At 51.8% G+C, this 20,331-nt stretch overlaps 1 protein-coding gene across 2 annotated transcripts in view; it reads right to left on the reverse strand.

The window, feature by feature from the left end:
• Window positions 1–20,331, reverse strand: part of CHD2 (chromodomain helicase DNA binding protein 2) — a 2,197,496-nt gene that overhangs the window by 1,274,180 nt on the left and 902,985 nt on the right. For both annotated transcript variants that reach the window (XM_078683153.1, XM_078683151.1), the window contains 2 exons: window positions 17,781–17,971; window positions 17,394–17,582 (listed from right to left, as the gene is read on the reverse strand). In XM_078683153.1, coding sequence (XP_078539279.1) covers window positions 17,394–17,582; window positions 17,781–17,971 — 380 coding nt within the window. The remainder of the gene's footprint in view (window positions 1–17,393; window positions 17,583–17,780; window positions 17,972–20,331) is intronic.

Genomic DNA, 20,331 nt, shown 5'->3' on the forward strand with positions numbered 1-20,331 from the left:
CAAGATGCAGGAGGCCATCAGACCCAGTAGCCAGAGGGTCATCCTGACCGAAACCCAGGATAGAGGCTGAATGATCTGAATCATAACCCGAATATCCTGGGCTCGCTGTTCAGGAGGATAGACTCGAAACTGCGTTGTGTCCAGAACGACTCCGATGAAGAGAAGCTTCTGAGAGGGAGTCCGGTTTGACTGAGGCACGTTGATGGAGAACCCCAGCGAATGCAGGAGGTTGGCTGTAGTCTGGACGTGGGAGACGACAGCCTGGGGCGAACTTGCCTTCAATAGCCAGTCGTCGAGATAGGGGGGAAAATTGGAACCCCATATCTGCGCAGATGAGCTGCGACCACCGTCATCACACCCAATGGGTGCTGGTAAGGCCAAAGGGAAGCACGGTAAACTGAAAGTGCTCGTGGCCTACTGTGAACCGTAGGTAACGCCGGTGGGCCTGCAAGATGGGAATGTGAAAATAAGCATCCTGCAAGTCCAACGCTACCATCCAGTCCCCAGGGTCGAGGGCAGACAGGGCCTGAGCTCGCTTCTCCTTCTGGAGGAAGCGGTTGACGTTCCTCTGATCTAAGATAGGAGGCAAGAATTTGTCCTTCTTGGGCACAAGAGAGTAGTGGGAATAGCAACCACCACCTACTTCTGGGAGTGGAACTTGCTCAATGGTTCCCTTGGCCAAGAGTGCCGAAACTTCCTCTTAGAGAAGGGCCAGATGATCCTCCGACATGCAGTGGTACTGAGGTGGCAGGGATGGAGGGGTAGGCTAGAAGGGGAGGGATTAGCCCCTTCGGACTACTTCTTAAATCCACCTGTTTCACGTGATGGTCCACCTGTGGGGGGGGGGGTGATGGTGAATCCTGCCACCCACTAGCGATTGGTGGCCCTGAAAGGTCGGACTAGGAGGGTTTGGAGGCTGCGGCAGAGGGGGCTGTGGTGGACTGGCCCGCTCGCTGGCCCCCAGAACCACGGCAGTGGTTCCCACATTCCCCATCCGCGCAGGAGCTGAACAGCTTGTGCTGGCCTGTGGCTCTGGGCGGGACGTGGCGGGGCACCCCTTCCGTAGCCACAAAAGGGGCGAAAAGCAGACTGCGTAGGGCGGGTGGTGGAGAGGCCCAAGGACCTTGCCATAGCCCGAGAGTCCTTAAAGCACTCCAGTGTGTTATCTGCCTTGTCGCCGAATAGGCGACGGCCATCAAAGGGAATGTCCATAAGAGTGGATTTGACATCACCTAAAAAACAAGTCGTCCTCAACAAGGCGTAGCGTCGAAGGGCTACAGACGTGGAAATCGTCCTGCCTAGCGAGTCGGCGGTAACCAGCCCACAGCAGATGGTAAACTTTGCTGCGTCTCTCCCTTCGGCAACTGCATGGGAGAGTACGGCCTGGGCCTCCTCCGGGCACTGGGGCAGCACTTGCGCCACCGTATCCCACACAGAGTGGGTCTAACGGCCCGACAGACATTCAGCATTTACCGACCGCTGTCCCAAGCTGGAGGAACAAAACATCTTCCCAAGATGGTCCTGCTTTTTGGATTGCCTATCAGGTGATGTGTTAGGAAATGCACCTTTGGAGGTGGAGTCTTGGACCACCAAGCTTTCAGGGGTGGGGTGTCGGGAGACGAAAGTGGGGTTGCCCGGGGCTCGGCGGTAGCATCGGGCAATCATCCTATCCACAGGAGCCCCTGTGTTGGGCCTGGACCAGGTGCCCAAAAGGATGTCAGTGAGGGCTTCATTAAAGAGCAGCAGTGGCTCCGAAGAGCTCGCTGCCGGTTGAAGCACCTCTGTCAGGAGGTTAGTCCCGACTGCCATCGTAGGTAGCTCGAGGTGGAGAGCCTTGGCCGCCCTACGCAACACCACGGCATAGGACGCTACCTCCTCCGTAGCCACGATAGGAGAAGACAACATGCCAAGGTCTGATGAGGTATCCAGACCACTTGCGTCCCCCAGTTCCTGTCTCCAGTCCAGTTTGTAGCCCAACTGGTCAGTTAAAGGGTCTCCAGACCCCTCCCATTCCTCCTCACCTTCCTCTGGTTGCCAATCTGGTCTAAATGAGCCAGGGTAGAACACAGAGTACCCATCGGCGCCGATCAGGCTCCGTGTCTACATCGAGATGGAGGCCAGGGTAGACTGGGGACACAGCAGACTCTGGCTGCGGACGTGGTACTGGTGGAACCGGTGGTACAGGCATGGATCCAAATGGACCCAGCGGCGCCCGGGCCGACGCCGCCGGCATCGAAGACCTATGGCCCCCAGCCAAGTTTGCGGGGCCCGAAGGCACGCCGGCGGAGTCGGGCTGCCCAAATATAGCAAGAATCACTTCATAAAATTGGCAAAGCTGGGCAGGGGTCGCTCAGGGTCCCGGGAAGGGAGGGAAACTCTGAATCGACCCTTCGGGCTCCGCACGCGGAGCCGTGGGAGGGGCACCACCTGCATACCTCGTTGCGTCAGCCGACCGACAGGGAAAAGTCTAAGAGCGATGATGTTTCTTCGACTTCTTCTTGGGCTACTACTTACCTGAGGAGTGCGAAGACTTGTGGTGGTGGCTCCGCGACCGGTCCCTCGACCTCCCACACGTCTGTGACCTCGAACGGTGCAGAGCCGACTGCCGGGCCTCGAGAAGCTTTCGGAATTCAATCGGAGCACGATTTGGGATCATGGTCGCGCTCCAGGAAAAACAGGCACATTCGGTGCCGATCCGTCACTGACATCAGTCGGCTCCAGGAACCGCAGGCCTTGAAACCGGGCATCCCTCATGCACCAGGAGTCGATAGACTCAGAAAAAACCAGTGTTGACAAAAGTCGAGAAAAAGTCAGTCAAAAAGTGACTGGCGGTACCGCTCTCTCCGGATCTGAGCTGGCTGGCGCGGAAAAAGAAAGAACTGGCGAGGGCACGCGAGGGCGGCATATAATTAGCTACTGCGACATCATCCTGGCGCGCACGATGCCAACGACAAACGCGGAGCCAACTGATGCCACCTTTTGACGCGCAGGCGTACTGCTGACAAAAACTTCCTGGATCCAGTCTGACACCGGGGGGTAATTATAAGGTAAGGAATCTATAACTAACTGTTTCTTTCAGATATTAGTTTTACTAATCGTTTGACCGAGATCACTGCCCCACATGTACTAGCGGGCAACAATTTTCTGCTCATCGGAGATTTTAATTTCTATGCAGAAATCTTTCGATACAGATACTAGCCAACTGATCACCAACTTAAACACACTGGGACTAGCAAAGAAGGTGACTGGACTGACCCATTTGGCTGGCCATACCCTTGAACTTTTGTTCACAAATGAAGCCAACACTATGGTGAAACCTTCAATCCCCCTGATCTGGTCAGACCATAGCCTACTGAAAAATTCCATTTACCAATAGCCACCACCTCTGAAAATCTTAGTAGGTAAAAGAAATGGATCATGCCCTGGAGAAGAGTCCCTCTCTCCTGACAGGCTCTAAGAACATAGACCATGCAGCAGCCGTCTTTGAGAAGGCATTCATACAGGCCCTTGACATTATTGCACTATTGTCAAAAGTCGAATACAAATCTAAGGCGTCACCTTGGTTGACTGAATCACTATACATATCTATAGACATTATTACAAAATACTAAAAGAATTTACCAATCCCTCCTCCTGCCAAATAGACCATTCTCACAAGACTGAGTAGACACATTGTCGCCCTACTTTGAAGAAAAGATCAACATAATTCACCCCACCGAAGAGCAAATTAACAAATCTGACTGCACACAAACCTGCACTTCTAGCAGAGTTAACTGAACTTACTGAGGAACAAGTTCGAGCAGTCCTCCTCAAGATCAAATCTGGCTCCCCCATTGACCCTGTTCCAGCCCATATTCTGTCAACTTCCCCCGTGTTCCTTAAAAGCCTTACCAACCTTTTTAACGTTCCAATTAAATGGAAAGCAGCTAGGGTCAAACCTATACTTAGCAAGAAACATCTGCAGAACCCATAGAGCCCAGTACTATCGGCCAATTTCTCTACTACCTTATTTAGAAAAAGTTCTTGAGTCCCTGGTAAACAAACAACTACCAACCTACCTAGAAAGCCACCAAATGTTAGACCCTTCTCCGACAGGTTTTAGGACTGGCTATAGCACGGAAACATCCTTCGTAGAGGTAGTTGACAACGTAAGACTCGCCAGGCCATTGGGCATTCAGCAATGCATGTCTTATTAGATCTGTTGGCAGCCTTTGACACCATCTCCCACAGAACATTAGAACAATGACTGCAGGAGATGGGAGACGGAGGAACAGCCCTAAAGTGGCTGAGTAACTACCTAAAAGACCGAACCACTGTCGTACCACTAGGCACTCTAGTCTCTCATAGTCAGATGGTAGAAAAGGGAATTACCCAGGGATTAATACTAATATGCTTTTCAACCTCTTTGTGGCACCTTTGGCCAGGTAATCAGATCTTATGGGTTCGATGTGGTGTCTTATGCTGACAACACTCCGCTGTTAATTATTCTTGGTCCCAACCCAAGAGTTACCAGAATCAGATTTAAAAGCTGTATGACTCACATAAACATCTGAATGCAAACCAACCAACTTCAGCTTAATGCAAGTAAAACAGAGGTAATTCTATTTGGAAAAGCACATGAACTCTGGTCAATGACTGGTAGCCTCAGAGTCTTGGCCCTTGTTCATCTCCTAAGCCCATGGTACGTAACCTTGGAGTACAAATCGACAAGTTGTCCATGAAAGACCATGTAAATCATATCTTGAGCACCTGTCATGGCATAATGCGAAGCCTACAAAAAAAATTCCAATCGACTCCAGTAGAATCAAGGAAATTACTCGTTCAGGGTCTAATAATCAGTCGTCTGGACTATGGGAACACTCTGATGGCCTCAATAAATGAAGAGCTATTTAACAGACTCTAGGTGTTGCAAAACACCGCTGCCAGATTGGTGTTAAATCTACCATCACAGTCTCTGTCGGCACCCAGTTTAAAAGCTCTACACTAGTTTGCTATTAGGAAAGGAGTTTGTTTCAAGATTATCTGCGTGGTACATAAGACCATGTAAGGAAACCGGCCAAGCTACCAGGCCAAGAAACTTAACTGGTATTCACCAAACAGGAATCTTAGTTCAGGAACTAAAGCACAAGTTAGTTACCTTCGGTAACAATATATCTGTAAGAAACAGTAGTTAGTGTTAGATTCCTTACGTTAGAATATCCCCAGGCATCAGGATGGATCCGGAAAGTTTTCGTCAGCACTACCCTTACGCGTCGGCAGGCGTTGCCTGCGGCTCTGCGTCCGTTGTCGGCGTTGTGATCGCAGGAATGACGTCGTCAGAGTACTTAGACACCGCCCTCGCGCACTGAAGGCAGTTCTGTACATAGCTTTCTGTGCCAGGAACGCAGAGCCATGATAGAAACCGACACTGGTGCCATAAAACTAGGGCCCTCAAAGCGATGTGCTTAACCCTAGATATCGGTTCGCAAAATGGGGAGGATGGGTGGGGCGGTAAGGAATCTAACACTAACTACTGTTTCTTACAGATATATTGTTACCAAACGCAAGTAACTTGTGCAACTGAAAGAAACAGGTTAGTGTTAGATTCCTTACCTTAGAATATATACCCCAGCAATACCAACCTCGGTGGTGGGTCTGCGAACCAAGATCACACCAGAAAGTCCTGGAGAACGGAACGGCCGAAAAAGCCATCTATCTGGACTTGGCTGTCCAGGCAGTAGTGCTTAGCATACGTGTGCAGCGAGGCCCACGTAGCTGCCTGACAGATGTCCTGCAAGGGGACTCCCCGACCCAGGGCAGTAGTAGCTGCCGTGGCCCAAATGGTAGCAAACCTTGATGCACAAAACAACCCACCGAGAGATGGTCTGCTTGTGCACCGCCCGTCCCTTCTTAGCAACCACGTAACCAACAAAGAGCTAGTCGTCCACCCGGAACTGGCGTGTCTAGATAGGAGAGCACACGTTTTGGGTCCAGACGGTGGAGCCTCTCTTCCTCATTTAAGGGATGCGGAGGCGGAAAGAAGGTGAGCAAGGTGATGGACTGCCCGATATGAAAGGCTGTAACCACCTGGGGGAGGAAAGAAGGACGAGTCCTCAGAACAACCTTGTCCGGATGGACAGAGAGGAAAGGAGGTTTAGAAAATAGAGCCTGGAGCTCACTCACTCTCCTGGCAGAGGTGATGGCAACCAGGAATGCAGTTTTAACAGTTAAAAGACATAGAGGACAGTTCTGAAGTGGCTCAAAGGGAGCCCACATCAGATAAGTCAGTACAAGGTTCAAGCCCCACTGAGGCATCACAAAAGGAACAGGAGGGAACATGTGAGTCGCCCCACTCACTGCTGCCGCTCCTGCCTGCGCCGCCTCCTGCCTGCAGATTCCTTCGCTCGCTGCCCACTGCTCCTGGGAATTTCCCGCTGCCCGCTGCTTCTTGGAATTTCCCGCCGCTGCCTCCCTGCGGCCCCGCCCCCCTGGGATTCCATTCGCCGCCCCGCTCCCGCCACCCAGCTGCTCCTCCCTCCCGGCTCCTTACTTATGACGCCCCCAGAGCGACCGCGCAGCGGACGCGCGCAGCGGTAGCGCCGATTGAGCGCCGAAGGTGCGCCCGTCCGCGCCTGGCCCGCGCCCAGCGCCAGGATCCCTGGCCCTCCCTGCCGAGGCAAGACGACCCGACTGACCTACGACGCCGCCACTCTCAACGCACTCAATGCCGGCCGGACCCACGCCTGCTGCCGAGCCACCCCGAGACGCACCCACAGACCCTTCACCTGCTGCACCTGCAAGTTCACCTGCCTCCGAACCTGCCCCGCACCCGCCAAGACAAACACCAGCAGCAACCACCTCAAGTGCATCCTGATCAACACCCGCTCCGTCCACAGACACGCCTTGGAACTCTGGAACCTCCTCGACGCTACATCACCGGACGTCGCCTTCCTCACGGAAACCTGGATGAACGCCTCCTCTGCACCCGACATCGCCATCCCGGACGGGTACAAGATCATCAAGAGGGACCGCATCAACCAGACCGGAGGTGGCATCACCATCGTCCACAGGAACACCATCCGTATCACGACCGACGCCAACGACTCCTTCGCCGCAGCCGAACATCTCCACTTCCAGATTCACACCGACCCTAAGACGACCCTCAGAGGCACCCTCGTCTACAGACCCCCGGGACCACGCACACAATTCAGCGAAGACATCACAGACTTCATCAGCCCGCACGCCCTCCCCTCCACTGACTACATACTCCTCGGGGACCTCAACTTCCACCTGGAGAACAACAAGGACCGCAACACCACCGCCCTGCTGGAAAACCTCGCCAACCTCGGACTCAAGCAACTGGTCAACACCCCCACCCACTACGCCGGCCACACGCTTGATCCCGTCTTCTCTTCCAGCAAGTACATCACCTTCAGCCACGCCACCGGACTCCACTGGACCGACCACAGCTGCGTCCACTTCAGCTTCAAAAGATCCACGACCCACCACCACCCGCAACAGGTACCTCACAGGAATTGGAGCAAGATCACCGCAGACCAGCTCACCACCTCCCTCAGCCAGAGCCCACCCGCCAACACAACGGACCCCAACGAAGCAGCCCGCAACTTCACACAGTGGCTGACCGCCTGCGCCGACGACCTCGCGCCACTAAAGAACCCTCCCAGCAGACCCAGAAGCAAGAAGGCATCCTGGTTCACCAACGACCTCAAGGACTCCAAGAAGATCTGCCGCACCCTCGAGAAAGCCTGGCTCCTCGACCGGACCACCGACAACATGGTCGCCCTCAAACACGCTACCCGCAAGCACCACCAGCTCATCCGCACCACCAAGAAGAAATCCCTGAAGGAACGACTGGACAACAACGCCCACGACAGCAAAGAGCTCTTCACTATCGTCAAGGAGTTCTCCAACCCCAGCACCGGCACCAACGACATCACTCCGTCACAAGACCTCTGCGACTCCCTCGCCTTGTTCTTCCACCGCAAGATCGCCGACATCCACAACAGCTTTGGTGCCCCACCCACGCACCCAACCGTCGAACCAACGCCCCCCCATCGCCACCCTTCGCACCTGGACCACGGTGACCACCGAAGACACAGCCCGCACGATGAACACCATCCACTCCGGATCACCGACCGACCCCTGCCCACACCACGTCTTCAACAAGGCCGACTCCACCATCGTACCCCAACTCCGGAACATCATCAACGACTCCTTCAACACCGCCACCTTCCCGGAGAGCTGGAAGCACGCCGAGATCAGCGCCCTCCTGAAGAAACCTACAGCGGACCCCACCGATCTCAAAAACTTCCGCCCCATCTCGCTCCTCCCTTTTCCTGCTAAAGTCATCGAGAAGATCGTCAACAGACAGCTGACCGCCTTCCTCGAGACGAACGGATCCCTCGACCCCTCGCAGTCCGGCTTCAGAGCCAACCACAGCACCGAGACCGCCCTCATCGCAGCCACCGACGACATCCAGACCCTGCTCGACAAGGGGGAAACAGTGGCCCTCATCCTCCTGGACCTCTCTGCTGCGTTCGACACGGTCTGCCACCGCACCCTAGTCCAGCGCCTCAGCAACATCGGTATCCAAGAGAAGGCACTGGAGTGGATCATCTCGTTCCTCGCCGGAAGAACACAAAGAGTCCGCCTCCCCCCGTTTCGCTCCGAGGCCACCGAAGTCATCTGCGGCGTCCCGCAAGGATCTTCACTCAGCCCCACCCTCTTCAACATCTACATGAAACCTCTCGCAGCCATCGCACGCCAGCACCACCTCAACATCATCTCTTACGCCGACGACACCCAGCAGATCCTCTCCCTCACCAGAGACCCCAACACCGCCAGAACCTGCCTACACGAAGGAATGAAAGACGTCGCCGAGTGGATGAAGGACAGCCGCCTGAAATTGAACTCGGACAAGACGGAAGTCCTCATCCTGGGATCTTCGCCCTCCGCCTGGGACGACTCCTGGTGGCCCCCAGCCCTGGGCACCGCACCCAAGCCAACCGACCACACACGCAACCTGGGCTTCATCCTGGACCCCTCCCTCTCGATGACCAGACAAGTCAACGCCGTCTCCTCATCGTGCTTCAACACCCTGCGTATGCTTCGCAAGATCTTCCGCTGGATCCCGACCGAGACCAGGAAGACTGTCACCCAGGCACTCGTCACCAGCCGACTGGACTACGGAAACGCCCTCTACGCCGGAACCACAGCCAAGCTACAGAAAAGACTCCAGCGCATCCAGAACGCCTCCGCCCGACTCATCCTGGATGTCACATCTCCAGCCACCTGAGGAACCTGCACTGGCTCCCCGTCGACAAGAGGATCACTATCCGGCTCCTCACCCACGCACACAAGTCTCTCCACGGCCTGGGCCCCAAGTACCTCAACGACCGCCTGACTTTCTACACGCCCACCCGCCAGCTACGGTCCACCAGCCTCGCACTCGCGGCCGTACCACGCATCCGAAGAGCCACCGCCGGAGGAAGATCCTTCTCTTACCTGGCTGCCAAGACTTGGAACTCCCTCCCCATCCACCTTCGGCTGACCCAGGACCATCTCGCCTTCAGGAAACAACTCAAGACCTGGCTGTTCGAGCAGTAGCATACCCCTCCCCCCAAGCGCCTTGAGACCCTCCCGGGTGAGTAGTGCGCTATACAAATGGCATGATTGATTGATTGATTGTGTGACGCCTTTCAAGAATCTATTTACAACAGGGGACTTGAAAAGAGAAGGCTGATCAGGAAGCCTCAAGAAGGCTGAAATGGCCGAGAGGTAGCCTTTGATAGTGCCCAGTGCAGAGCCCTGCTGGGCAAGAGAAAGAAGAAAGAGAAGAACCTCTGAAAGGGGGGCAGAGAGTGGATCCACAGCCTTCTCTGTGCACCATGCAACAAATTATTTCCGCCTGCACTCGTATACCGATTTAGTAGAGGGACGCCTGGCTGCCAGATTCACATCACATACTTCAGGAGGCAAGTCAAATGGCCTCAACTGTCGCCGCTCAATCTCCATGCATATAGGTGGAGCCTGGACAGGTTCGGGTGGAGGACCGTCCCCTGCTGCTGTGACAGAAGGTCCTCCTGAAGAGGCAGACAAATCGGGGGATCGACTGACATGCTGAGTAGCTCGGGATACCAGTATCTTCGTGCCCAGGCAGGTGCCACAAGGATGACTTGGGCCCGGTCTCACCTGATCTTCAGCACTCTGGGCAGAAGTGGTATAGGCAGAAAGGCGTACAACAGACCGCAACTCCACTCGCGACGAAAAGTGTCTCCGAGCGAGTGCCACCTTGGAAATTCCAACGCGCAGAACTGATGACATTGGGCGTTCTCTTCGGTGGCGAATAGATCTAACCAAGGCTCTCCTCACTGCCGAAAGAGACCTTGCACCACGTCTAAGTTCAGATGCCATTCGTGATTCGTCATGCACCGGTGGCTGAGTTTGTCTGCCCTGGCGTTCAGGGAACCTGCCAGGTGTTGAACCACCAGGGTGATGCCCTGATGTTCCAGCCATGTCCAGAGGCGCAGAGCCTCCTGGCAAAGGGTCCACGACCCCACCCCGCCTTGTTTGTTGCAGTACCACATGGCAGTGGTGTTGTCCGTGAACACCTGCACTACACTTCCCCGGACAGAGGGAAGGAATGCTTTCAGTGCAAGACAGATCACCCGCAGCCCTAGAAGGTCGATATGGAGCCGGGACTCCGCCGGAGACCAGAGGCCTCTGATCTCTGCCTCTCCCATGGGGCCCCCTATCCCAGGAGGGACGCATCCTTCACTACTACATGCTCCGGTTGGGGTAGGGAGAGGGCTCTGCCACTGACCCAATCGTGGTTCATGAGCCACCACTGCAACTAACTCGCAGTGCCCTCCGAGATCAGGACATGGTTGGACAGGTTGCCCTGATGCTGTGCCCACTGAAACTTCAGGTCCCACTGAAGAGCCCGCATCCGCCACCTGATGCACCAGAAGGATGCAGGAGGCCATCACCCCCAGGAGCCGCAGCGTCTACCTGACCGAAACTTGGGATAAAGCCTGAAAGATTGGAATCAGAGCCTGAATATCCCGAACCTGCTGTTCGGGGGGATAAACCCAAAACTGCGCAGAGTCCAGAACCGCTCCGATGAAAAGGAGCTTCTCAGAGGGGCACAGGTGCGACTTTGGCATGTTGATGGAGAACCCCAGCGAGTGCAGGAGGTCGGCCGTAGTCTGGAGCTGGGAGACGACTGTCTGGGGCGAGCCCACCTTCTACAACCAGTCGTCGAGATAGGGGAAGACTGAAATCCCTGATCTGCGCAGATGAGCTGCGACCACCGCCATCACCTTCGTGAACACCCGTGGGGCGCTGGTAAGGCCGAAGGGGAGCACGGTAAACTGAAAGTGCTCGTGGCCAACCGTGAACCGCAGGTAGCGCCGGAAGTACGGGGATGTGGAAATATGCGCCTGCAAGTCCAACGCTACCATCCAGTCTCCAGGGTCTAGGGCAGCTAGAATAAAGCCAGCATTTTGAACTTCTCCTTCCGGAGGAATCCGTTGACGCTCCGGAGGTCCAAGATGGGGCGTAGGCCTCCTTTGCCCTTCTCGGGTACCAGAAAGTAGTGGGAGTAGCCACCACGTCCTACTTCTGGCCCAGGTACGCACTCAATGGCCCCCCTTGGCCAAGAGGGCCACAACTTCCTCCTGCAGAAGTTGCAAGTAATTCCCCCGACATGCGGTGGTACCGCAGTGGCATGGCAGGAGGGGTCGCCTGGAAGGGGAGGGAGTAGCCCCTTCGGACGATTTGCAGCACCCACCTATCCGGCATGATGGAGCGCCGTTGGAGGAGGTGATGGCGGACCCTGCCCCCCACTGGCATCGAATGGGCCTGAAAGCTCGGACTAGGAAAGCTTTGAGGGAGATGCTGCGGGAGCAGATGTAGACTGCCCTTGCCGTTGTCTCCCGGCACCGCCACAGCGGTTACCACGTCCGCGTTGAGGCTGGTTCTTCAGACTGTGGCTGGCATGACATGTGGGGGTGCCCCTTTCTTGGCCATGAAAGGGGCGAAAAGCAGAAATTTGCTGGCGCTGGCCAGACAGGCCCAAGGACTTGGCCGTAGCCCTGGAGTCCTTGAAACCCTAAGTCACCAAAGAGGTGACGGCCATCGAAGAGCATGTCCATGAGCGAGAAATTGGCAGACCTCAGCCAGGTGTGGCGGCGAACCGCCACAGTCGTGGATATCGCCCTTCCCAGCGAATCCGTGGTATCCAGTCCAGACCTGATGGAATAACGCACTGCATCCCGCCCCACCAAAAGGGTTTGGGCGAGCCGGGCCCGGACCTCCTCCGGGCACTGGGGCAGCAAGTCCGCAACTGTGTCCCACAAAGAGTGGGTATAAAGGCCCAAAAGGCAAGCGGTGTTGATAGACCGCAACCCCAAACTCAATGAGGAGAACAGTTTCTTCCCAAACTGATAAAACCTTTTGGATTCCCGATCCGAGGGAGAGGTCGGGAATGCGGACTGGGACATAGAAGCCTGGATCATCAGGATCTTGGGGGTGGGTTGCACGGACAAAGCTAGGGTCGCCTGGAGCCGGGTGGTGGCATCGGGCCACGTTCCGATCCACTGGGGGCACTGTGGAGGGCTTGGACCAGGTGCCCGTTCCAACGCCGGACACGGACCGGGGCTGAAACTGTGGCCGACGTCGTCCGAGGACGGCGCCGGGAGCAACACCATTGGGGTCGGCGCCAGCGGAGGAGTCGTAAGGTCAACTGGCGTCGACCGGGATCCAGGCACGGATCTCACGGGGGCCGGCGGCATCGGGACCGAAGTCGACGGCGCTGAAGCACCCGACGGCGCCAGGACCAGAGCCGCCAGCCGAGCAAAAGGCCCCAAGTCGTGTCTGTGGGGCCCGAAGGCGTGCCAGCAGGCCTCAACGGAGGGAAGTGAGTCCTCATGGCAATGAGGAAATCACAAACTCCTCCGGCGTCGCTCGCAGGCCAGGGACCGGAGGGTATGGACCTGGAGGCGGCGCCTGCGGCATCGATAGAGCCGTGCAGGCGGTGTCGCCCGAACCCTCAACCGCGTGGCGCGAGCGGAGTCTGAAGAGCGATGTATTCGACTTCTTCTTGGAGTGCCTCGACTTACCGGAGGACTTGGAGCCCGACGAGTGATGGTGATGACTCGGCGAGCGATGACTGCTGCTCCGCGACCGGTCCCTCGACTTCCTCCTCGACCGGGGCCTCGAGCGACGCAGAGCCAACTGCCGGATTTCGAGTAGCTTGCGTGACCGCTCCCGTCTAGCTTTCGAGGTCAAGGCCCGGCAGTCGGGGCACGACTTGTCGTCGTGGTCGGCCCCGAGGCAGTAGAGACACCGATGGTGGGGGTCGGTCACCGACATCAGGCAGTGACAGGCGTCGCACAGCTTGAAGCCAGGCATCCCTACGGCACCAGGAGTCGAAATAGACTCAAAAAAGAGATCCAAAATAGACCAAAAAGTTAGTCAAAAAATTACTGACTAAGAGTACTGCTCTTCCCGGACGTGCACTAGCTGGCGCGGAAAGAAGAACTGACGTCAGCGCGCGAAGGCGGTGTCTAAGTACTCCGACGATGTCATTCCAGCGATCACGACGCCGAATGCGGAGGCGCAGATGACGCCTACTGACGCGCAAGGGTACTGCTGACGAAAACTTTCCGGATCCAGCCTGATGCCTGGGGATATTCTAAGGTAAGGAATCTAACACTAACCTGTTTCTTTCAGATAATCTACTCATCCCTCTCAGGGTCAGCACCATCAGGAATGGTAGCAGATCCTATTCTCATTTAGCGCCACTCTTCTGGAATGAGCTTCCAATGCTTCGTATGATCACCGATCACAAACAGTTCCGAAAGAAGCTTAAAACCTGGCTCTTATGATTGCTTTTTCCTCTTCCTGTTTACTGTCAATCTTCACCTTCATTTGTATTCGCTATAGCGCTTTGAGACCCCTCCGGGTGATATGTGCACTCAACAAAAACGTATAACATAAAATAACATACAAGTGTCCCATTTAAACAACCAACTTGTCTGATACCTGTATTGCTTTACCGGTGACCTTTGCTTTCTTCATGGGCTTTAGTGTTTCATTCACACTTAGGCCAAGTTAAGTGCATGCCAATAATCTCTGATTGTGATTCTGTTGGAAACATAAATGCAGTGTTGCAGCCATTTCCATCTAACAACCCTCAGCTCCTAGGCATTTACAAACACTGTCTAGTAAAAGACCTTTTGACAATTGATTATGTGCTCTTTTCCTTGCAATTGGAACAATTAAGGAATGAACCTTCACCTGTTACTGTATGTATTGTGGGTTCTGTAGAGAAGGTTTGCATTATTAATCAACTGGCACCATTACAGATCTTGATGTAGAAGACTTAGTAAAACCCTCAGTTTGCTGTGCTCCTTTTCCTAACAGTCAGAAATTATTTCTTTCAGACGCATTTTGTATTTCCTGCAGAAAATAGAAGTCCTTCTGTTCATCATATTACACCTCAGGTGTATCTCTGCAGCTCTCTCAACGACTACATAATAAATTGTAATGTCATCTGGTGGAATAGTTCTGCTTGGACACATGTTTAACTTCCCTATGGAGTCATTATCTACGTTTTGCCACACTGCTATTTCTGAATACAGTGTTATAGGACACACTACACCTTGTGATCGAATACAAAGATCTCCTCTGTGTTATCTTCCCCAACTGTATATGCTATCTGAGAAGTAGATGATGATTCACTCTTTTCCCTTTGTTTTAGTGTTGACTTGAGCCCCTTAACTAGGGTGTGGTTAGGTACAAAGTCAGAGTCACTGGAGGTATAAAAGCACAAACAAGCTTGTGCTCACTAGATTTGTGCATTTTTCTTTTAGAGGCCTATCGCTCCCAAAACTACCAGCACCAGGGATTTAGTTCCTATTTGGATTACATAATTTAATGTGGTAACCATTCTATCATTCTTTACCAGGCTTTTTTCTCAACTAACTTTTCAGTAGATCTGACTTCTTGAACTTTACTTGTGTAAGATGATGAGGGGTGGGTGGATGGCAGTTGTACGGTAACTACCGGGAAACAAACAAGCATTTGCAATGCAATAGGTCTCGCATTAGGAAAGTGTGAGCTATTGGTATTTTAAATTACTTTTTTTTTAAAATATATGTTGGCTTGGAAAATATATAAACTAATAGTATTGTTATTCACAAAGCCAATAGCTTACACTTTCCTAATGTGAGTCCTATTGGCTATTGCAATGCTTGTTGGTAGGCGTGTCTGACAGCCGATAGTTTTCACATGCTCCCGGTGTCACCTAACAACGTAAAGAAGGGTTCGTTCAGACAGGATGTTGTATGTATGAATGTCTGATGATACGCTTCCAAAGGGCACATCGAGTGGAAGTATATAGGCATGATTATCACAAGTGTTGTAAAATGGTGGTGACACCTTGAGAAAGCTGTGGAATGAATTTCGAACTACAATCTGACTCAGTGGCAGCAGGCAGGACACGAAGGTAGATTATTTCCTTATTAACATTTTTGGCAATATTTTGTGAAGAGATCCACAACTATTTACAAGACAGTACACGAGTCAGGTGGGCGTACAACTACAATAAAAATCCATGGATACCGTGCCCATGACTGGATGGGTGCAGGAAGAGGCTGAAGAAGTCCCTCAGGTTTCCTATGTGTTAGTTTATGTTGCATTTTTTAAAAGGATGGCATATATTCAGCGATTGTCTTATGCATTTGCTGCCACAAAAACATATGAGTTTATAAATCCTCTGTGCGCCAGACTATACCTGAATGACATACTGGAGTGTCACAGTACAAATGTAAACTGAATTTACAATTGCGAAGTACGTATAAAGATGTAATTGACAGGTGTTAGTTGTGCTCAAATGCATTCCGGAAAATTAAAAGTAAGAAGTGCTTGTAAATTCTATTCATTCATCTGGAGATTACTTTGCATAGCCTTAGCACAACGTATTAGAGGTGACAGAAGTAACTTTTTTTAAATAATGCGTGAAAGGGCATCTGTCTTCCATTTTTGATTTCCTGTATCTCTCTGGCTGCTTTTTGTCTGGTAATAAAAAGACACTACCCTGCCAGCTTCCTTACAGGGCTCTTTGGAAAGCCAGGCAGTGGAGCGCGCAAGCCTGTCCACCTCCGCGCGCCTGTCCCTGGCCCCGCCCCCTCCGCGCGCCCCTGCCAAGCAACACAAGTCAGAAGTTTCAGAGGAGAAAAGAAACCCCTTTTGTGCCTCTCCCTCCGTGTGTCACCACAAGTACAATAAAGAAGCCCCAGGGGAGTGCGAGTGGGGGAGGCAGACCCAGCAGCGGCGTCGGCGGCACAGCCTCACGCTTGCCTCCGCCCCCGCCCTCTGTGGCCTGCCTCTGCCCCCGCCCTCCATAGCCTGCCTCACACTGGCCGGTGTTCTGCGAGACACAGGAAGCCAGGCGGGACTGCCTGCTTGAGGGCGGGGCCACCAGCACAGACAGGAAGCGGACGGGAGCCTACCGCGCTCCTGTGACGAGGAGGGAGCCAGTGTGTGTCCCAGCGGGGCTCCCGTGCTAAGGGAGAGCCCCACCTGCTGCTGGGCCTGGACCACTGCCGTGATGAGTCTAGGGAGAGAAGAGGCACATTGCCGGTGCCCGCCCCCCCAGTGAGGGAAGCCCCGCGTGTGAGGGGTGTGGTGTGTGTGTGTGGTGTGTGTTATGTTATGTTATACTATATATGTGTGTCTGTGTGTGTCTGTGTGTGTCTGTGTGTGTCTGTGTGTGTGTGTTATCCACTTGCTGGGAATCTGGGACAGGAGATGTGCAGGGCGCGTGGGTGAACGTGCGCGCCCACATGGTGAAATCACCTGCGCGTGCCCATCCCCTGTCCAACATTCCCAGCAAGTGGATAACAAAAGATCTTCCGCTGGACGCACTGCTAACACCAGCTCGAACTAAAAATGTAATACTTGAGGTTAAAAAAGTTACTACACGTAAGGGAATTTAACATGTAGCTCATTATTGGGGGCCCAGAAGAGTAGGAAACAAGGATTCTCAAGGTGGTTAACAAAAATCTCTTAATAGTTGACAAATTCATTTATGCAGTCGACCAGCTACAAAATGTTCACTTGATCAACATCTCAGAGTTGCTTAGCACACCGCACTTTAATGAAACTTGTAGCTAGCATCTTTCATCAAATTTGTAAGACTTTTATTGTACAGTTCCAGTGAATAGTAATGTAATGTTAAAACAATGAGTCTTTCCTTCAGTATGAATGATCTTTCTTGGTCTTATTGTTTTTAAAAATGTATTTGTTAACTAAATGTATCCCTAAATCGCAATGAAAACTAAGCAAAAACATGGAGAAGTAATGCCTCAAAAATCCAAATTACTTACTTGTAATACTGCTTCTGTAATGCAGACATCTCTACCCTGAGAATTTGCTCCACTTTGGCTGGCAGGGATTTTTCTACGTCTTTCTTCACTCTACGCAAAAGGAAAGGTTCCAGGACTTTGTGTAGAGTCTGATACCCATTCTCCTTCCCCTTGCCATGGTCATCCTCAAAGTCTTCCCAAGAGTCAAACCTAAGAGAACAAGAGAGAGGCTACATAAGAGCTTAGAAACTAAACCATTCTTTACGTGTATATAGATACCTTGACAATATGTATCATGATTGAAAGATCATATACACTAGGCAACATTTTTCCTAGAATACAATCTCTGCTGTTCAAATGAATGTTTACAAATAATATCCGTGCATTAGTAAAAGTAATTGTGCTTACTTTTCTGGCATTAGAAAATGCAACAGTGACCAGAGTTCTTTCAAGGAATTCTGAAGGGGTGTACCCGTAATCAGCAGTCTGTGATTAGACTTAAACTCAATTAATGTTTTGTATAACAGCGAGTCATCATTTTTCAGCCGATGTGCTTCATCTACTCCAAGAAAAGCCCAGTTAATGATGCCGAGGACATTCTAAACCAGGAGAAAAGTAACAATTACGAACAGTACTGATAAAGGACATTAAAACGATCTAAGGGACATTATCTATATGCCAGAAATAACAATAATAAAAAATAGATACATTTGGCACATCCTTTAACGATATGGGGAACATGACACATTCTAGGGAACAAACAATGATGTACGATTGAATGAATGAACAAATGAATGAACACTATATGTAGGGTTTAGTGTCACCATGGCACTAACTCCTCAACAGAGAGACTTTGGTGGCAGTACAAATGTGGTATATACATCTTTTTGGCTTCCTCTAGGAACCGTTGAATGAAAGTATTTTTTTTGCCCCCACTGTTTTTAAACTGGTTTTGTGACTATTTACAAAAGAGGGGGGTATTTTGGAATACTCCCGAGAAACATATAAATCTAGCGAAAGGACAAAAAGGCACATTAACAGATCAGTTCCAGCAAACTGCTAGAGAGGAGGCACTAGCATGTTCATATACAATGCAACACATTGCATTAACATACATTGTACTGCAAAGTTGCAGAGAAGGACTTGCCACATCATCACCATTAAGTTCATAATATTCCATCCATTTCCCCCATATTTTACAAACTTTGCGTGGGCATCCACATCTCTGATAAAGGGTCTTTTCCGCTGCCATATGTAAGTCCATTCCTTTCCTCCATTTGGCACGGTTGGGTACCTGAGGAGCTTGGCTCGATCTTGTATGGCTACGACTAATCGCCAATTGTCAAATAAGAATTACATTTGTGGTATATCTACATCACTGGGTATTCCCAGGAGTATATATTTAGGATCATCAGGGAATTGTACCTCGAATATGGTGGATAGTTCTGAGAGTATTTGATGCCAGTATGTTCGAACAAGACCTCAGTGTGTGAATAGTCTCCTTGACTCCTCCCACAACGTAAACAGTTTGGTGAGGGTGCCCTGCCCATTTGATGGAGACAGGCCCTATAATAGTAAATCCTGTGCAGGATTTTTTGTTGAATAAGGCACCCTGATTGCCACTTCTCTCTGGAACATCAGGGCAGCCTCCCAGTCAATATCCTCCAGGGTGCATACTTCTACTTCCCATGCTGTCCGTAGTTTTAGGAAAGCATCGGGGATGTTATTGTTAATGGTCTTGAAGCTGTGGGAAACAACTTTCTCTCATAGGTCGTCCATTAAAAGCCTACCCTCTAACGCAGCGTACTCTGGGAAGGAGAGTGCGCCAGGGGGCATATTTTCGGCTTTCCATGCATGTTTAAATTGTAGATATTTGTAATATTGTCGGACATGGAGCTGGAATTCTCGCTGGAGCGAAATGAAGGGCATTAAAGTACCATCCTCTAATACATCGCCCACTTCAGAAAGCCTATGCAATCCCAGGATACAAAGTTTCGGAGTTTGTTGATTTCGTTCAGATGCCTGCCCCTCCATAATGGTGTTTCCAGTGTGACTTTCCGGTTCTAACCCATGGAGGAATTTGCCTTGTCCCATGCCCCTAATGTTAGTTGAGTAGCTGGAAAGAGGCTAAGTCTTCCCTCACCACCATAAAGGAAATGTTGGTACGTGACTCATGAGTACCTGGAATTGGGCCTGTTCCAGGGCATAAGTGGAGTGGTCTCTGTCCATGAATCCCCAGACATTAATGGCTATCAGATGGCATGCCCAGTAGTAGGCCTGAAGAGCGGGGAGACCAATACCCCCATTGTACTGATTACATTGAATCTACATAGGGCTATTCGTCGATACCCATCATTCCACAGTAGGTTTCTGAGTTCGCCCTCAATGAGTGAGAGAATATAGCAGGGAGTCTGTAGTATGTGTTTTGCAAAGCAAATAGAAATTTTGCGAGGGTGATCATTTTGAATAGTGCTGCTCTCCCCAACAGCATTAGGGGGAGTCGCCTTTAGCGGGCCGCCTCTGACTGAAAATCAGTCAGTATTGATCTAAGTTTTTGTCGACACTCCATTCGGGGTCCATCATGGCATAGATCCCCAGGTATTGGAATGCCCCCATGGTTACTCTAAGTCGACAAGGAAGATCGATCAGTTAAGAGCGTCCACCCATTGGGAAGAGTACCAATTTTTCTCAATTTATTCTGTATCCAGAGTAAGACCTGGAGCATCCGAATATATGTAGGACTGGTGGGAGTGAGTCCAAGTGTCGATAAGTGAGAATGTCACTTGTGTAAAGACTGTACGGAGTCAGGAGGTAAGTTCAAGGTCTTTATTCAGAAGTATGCCACTGACACCAAGGGGAGTGTTGTCTCAACAGCTGAAAGCCTCCAACTGTCTCCCAACTGCCACCCTCGCCCAGGGTTCTATTATGGAATAGAAAACGTCATAGTACAGTGGGCGAG

Source organism: Lissotriton helveticus, chromosome 3_1 (genome assembly GCF_964261635.1).
Source record: "Lissotriton helveticus chromosome 3_1, aLisHel1.1, whole genome shotgun sequence".
In the NCBI taxonomy this organism is placed as follows: Eukaryota; Metazoa; Chordata; class Amphibia; order Caudata; family Salamandridae; genus Lissotriton; species Lissotriton helveticus.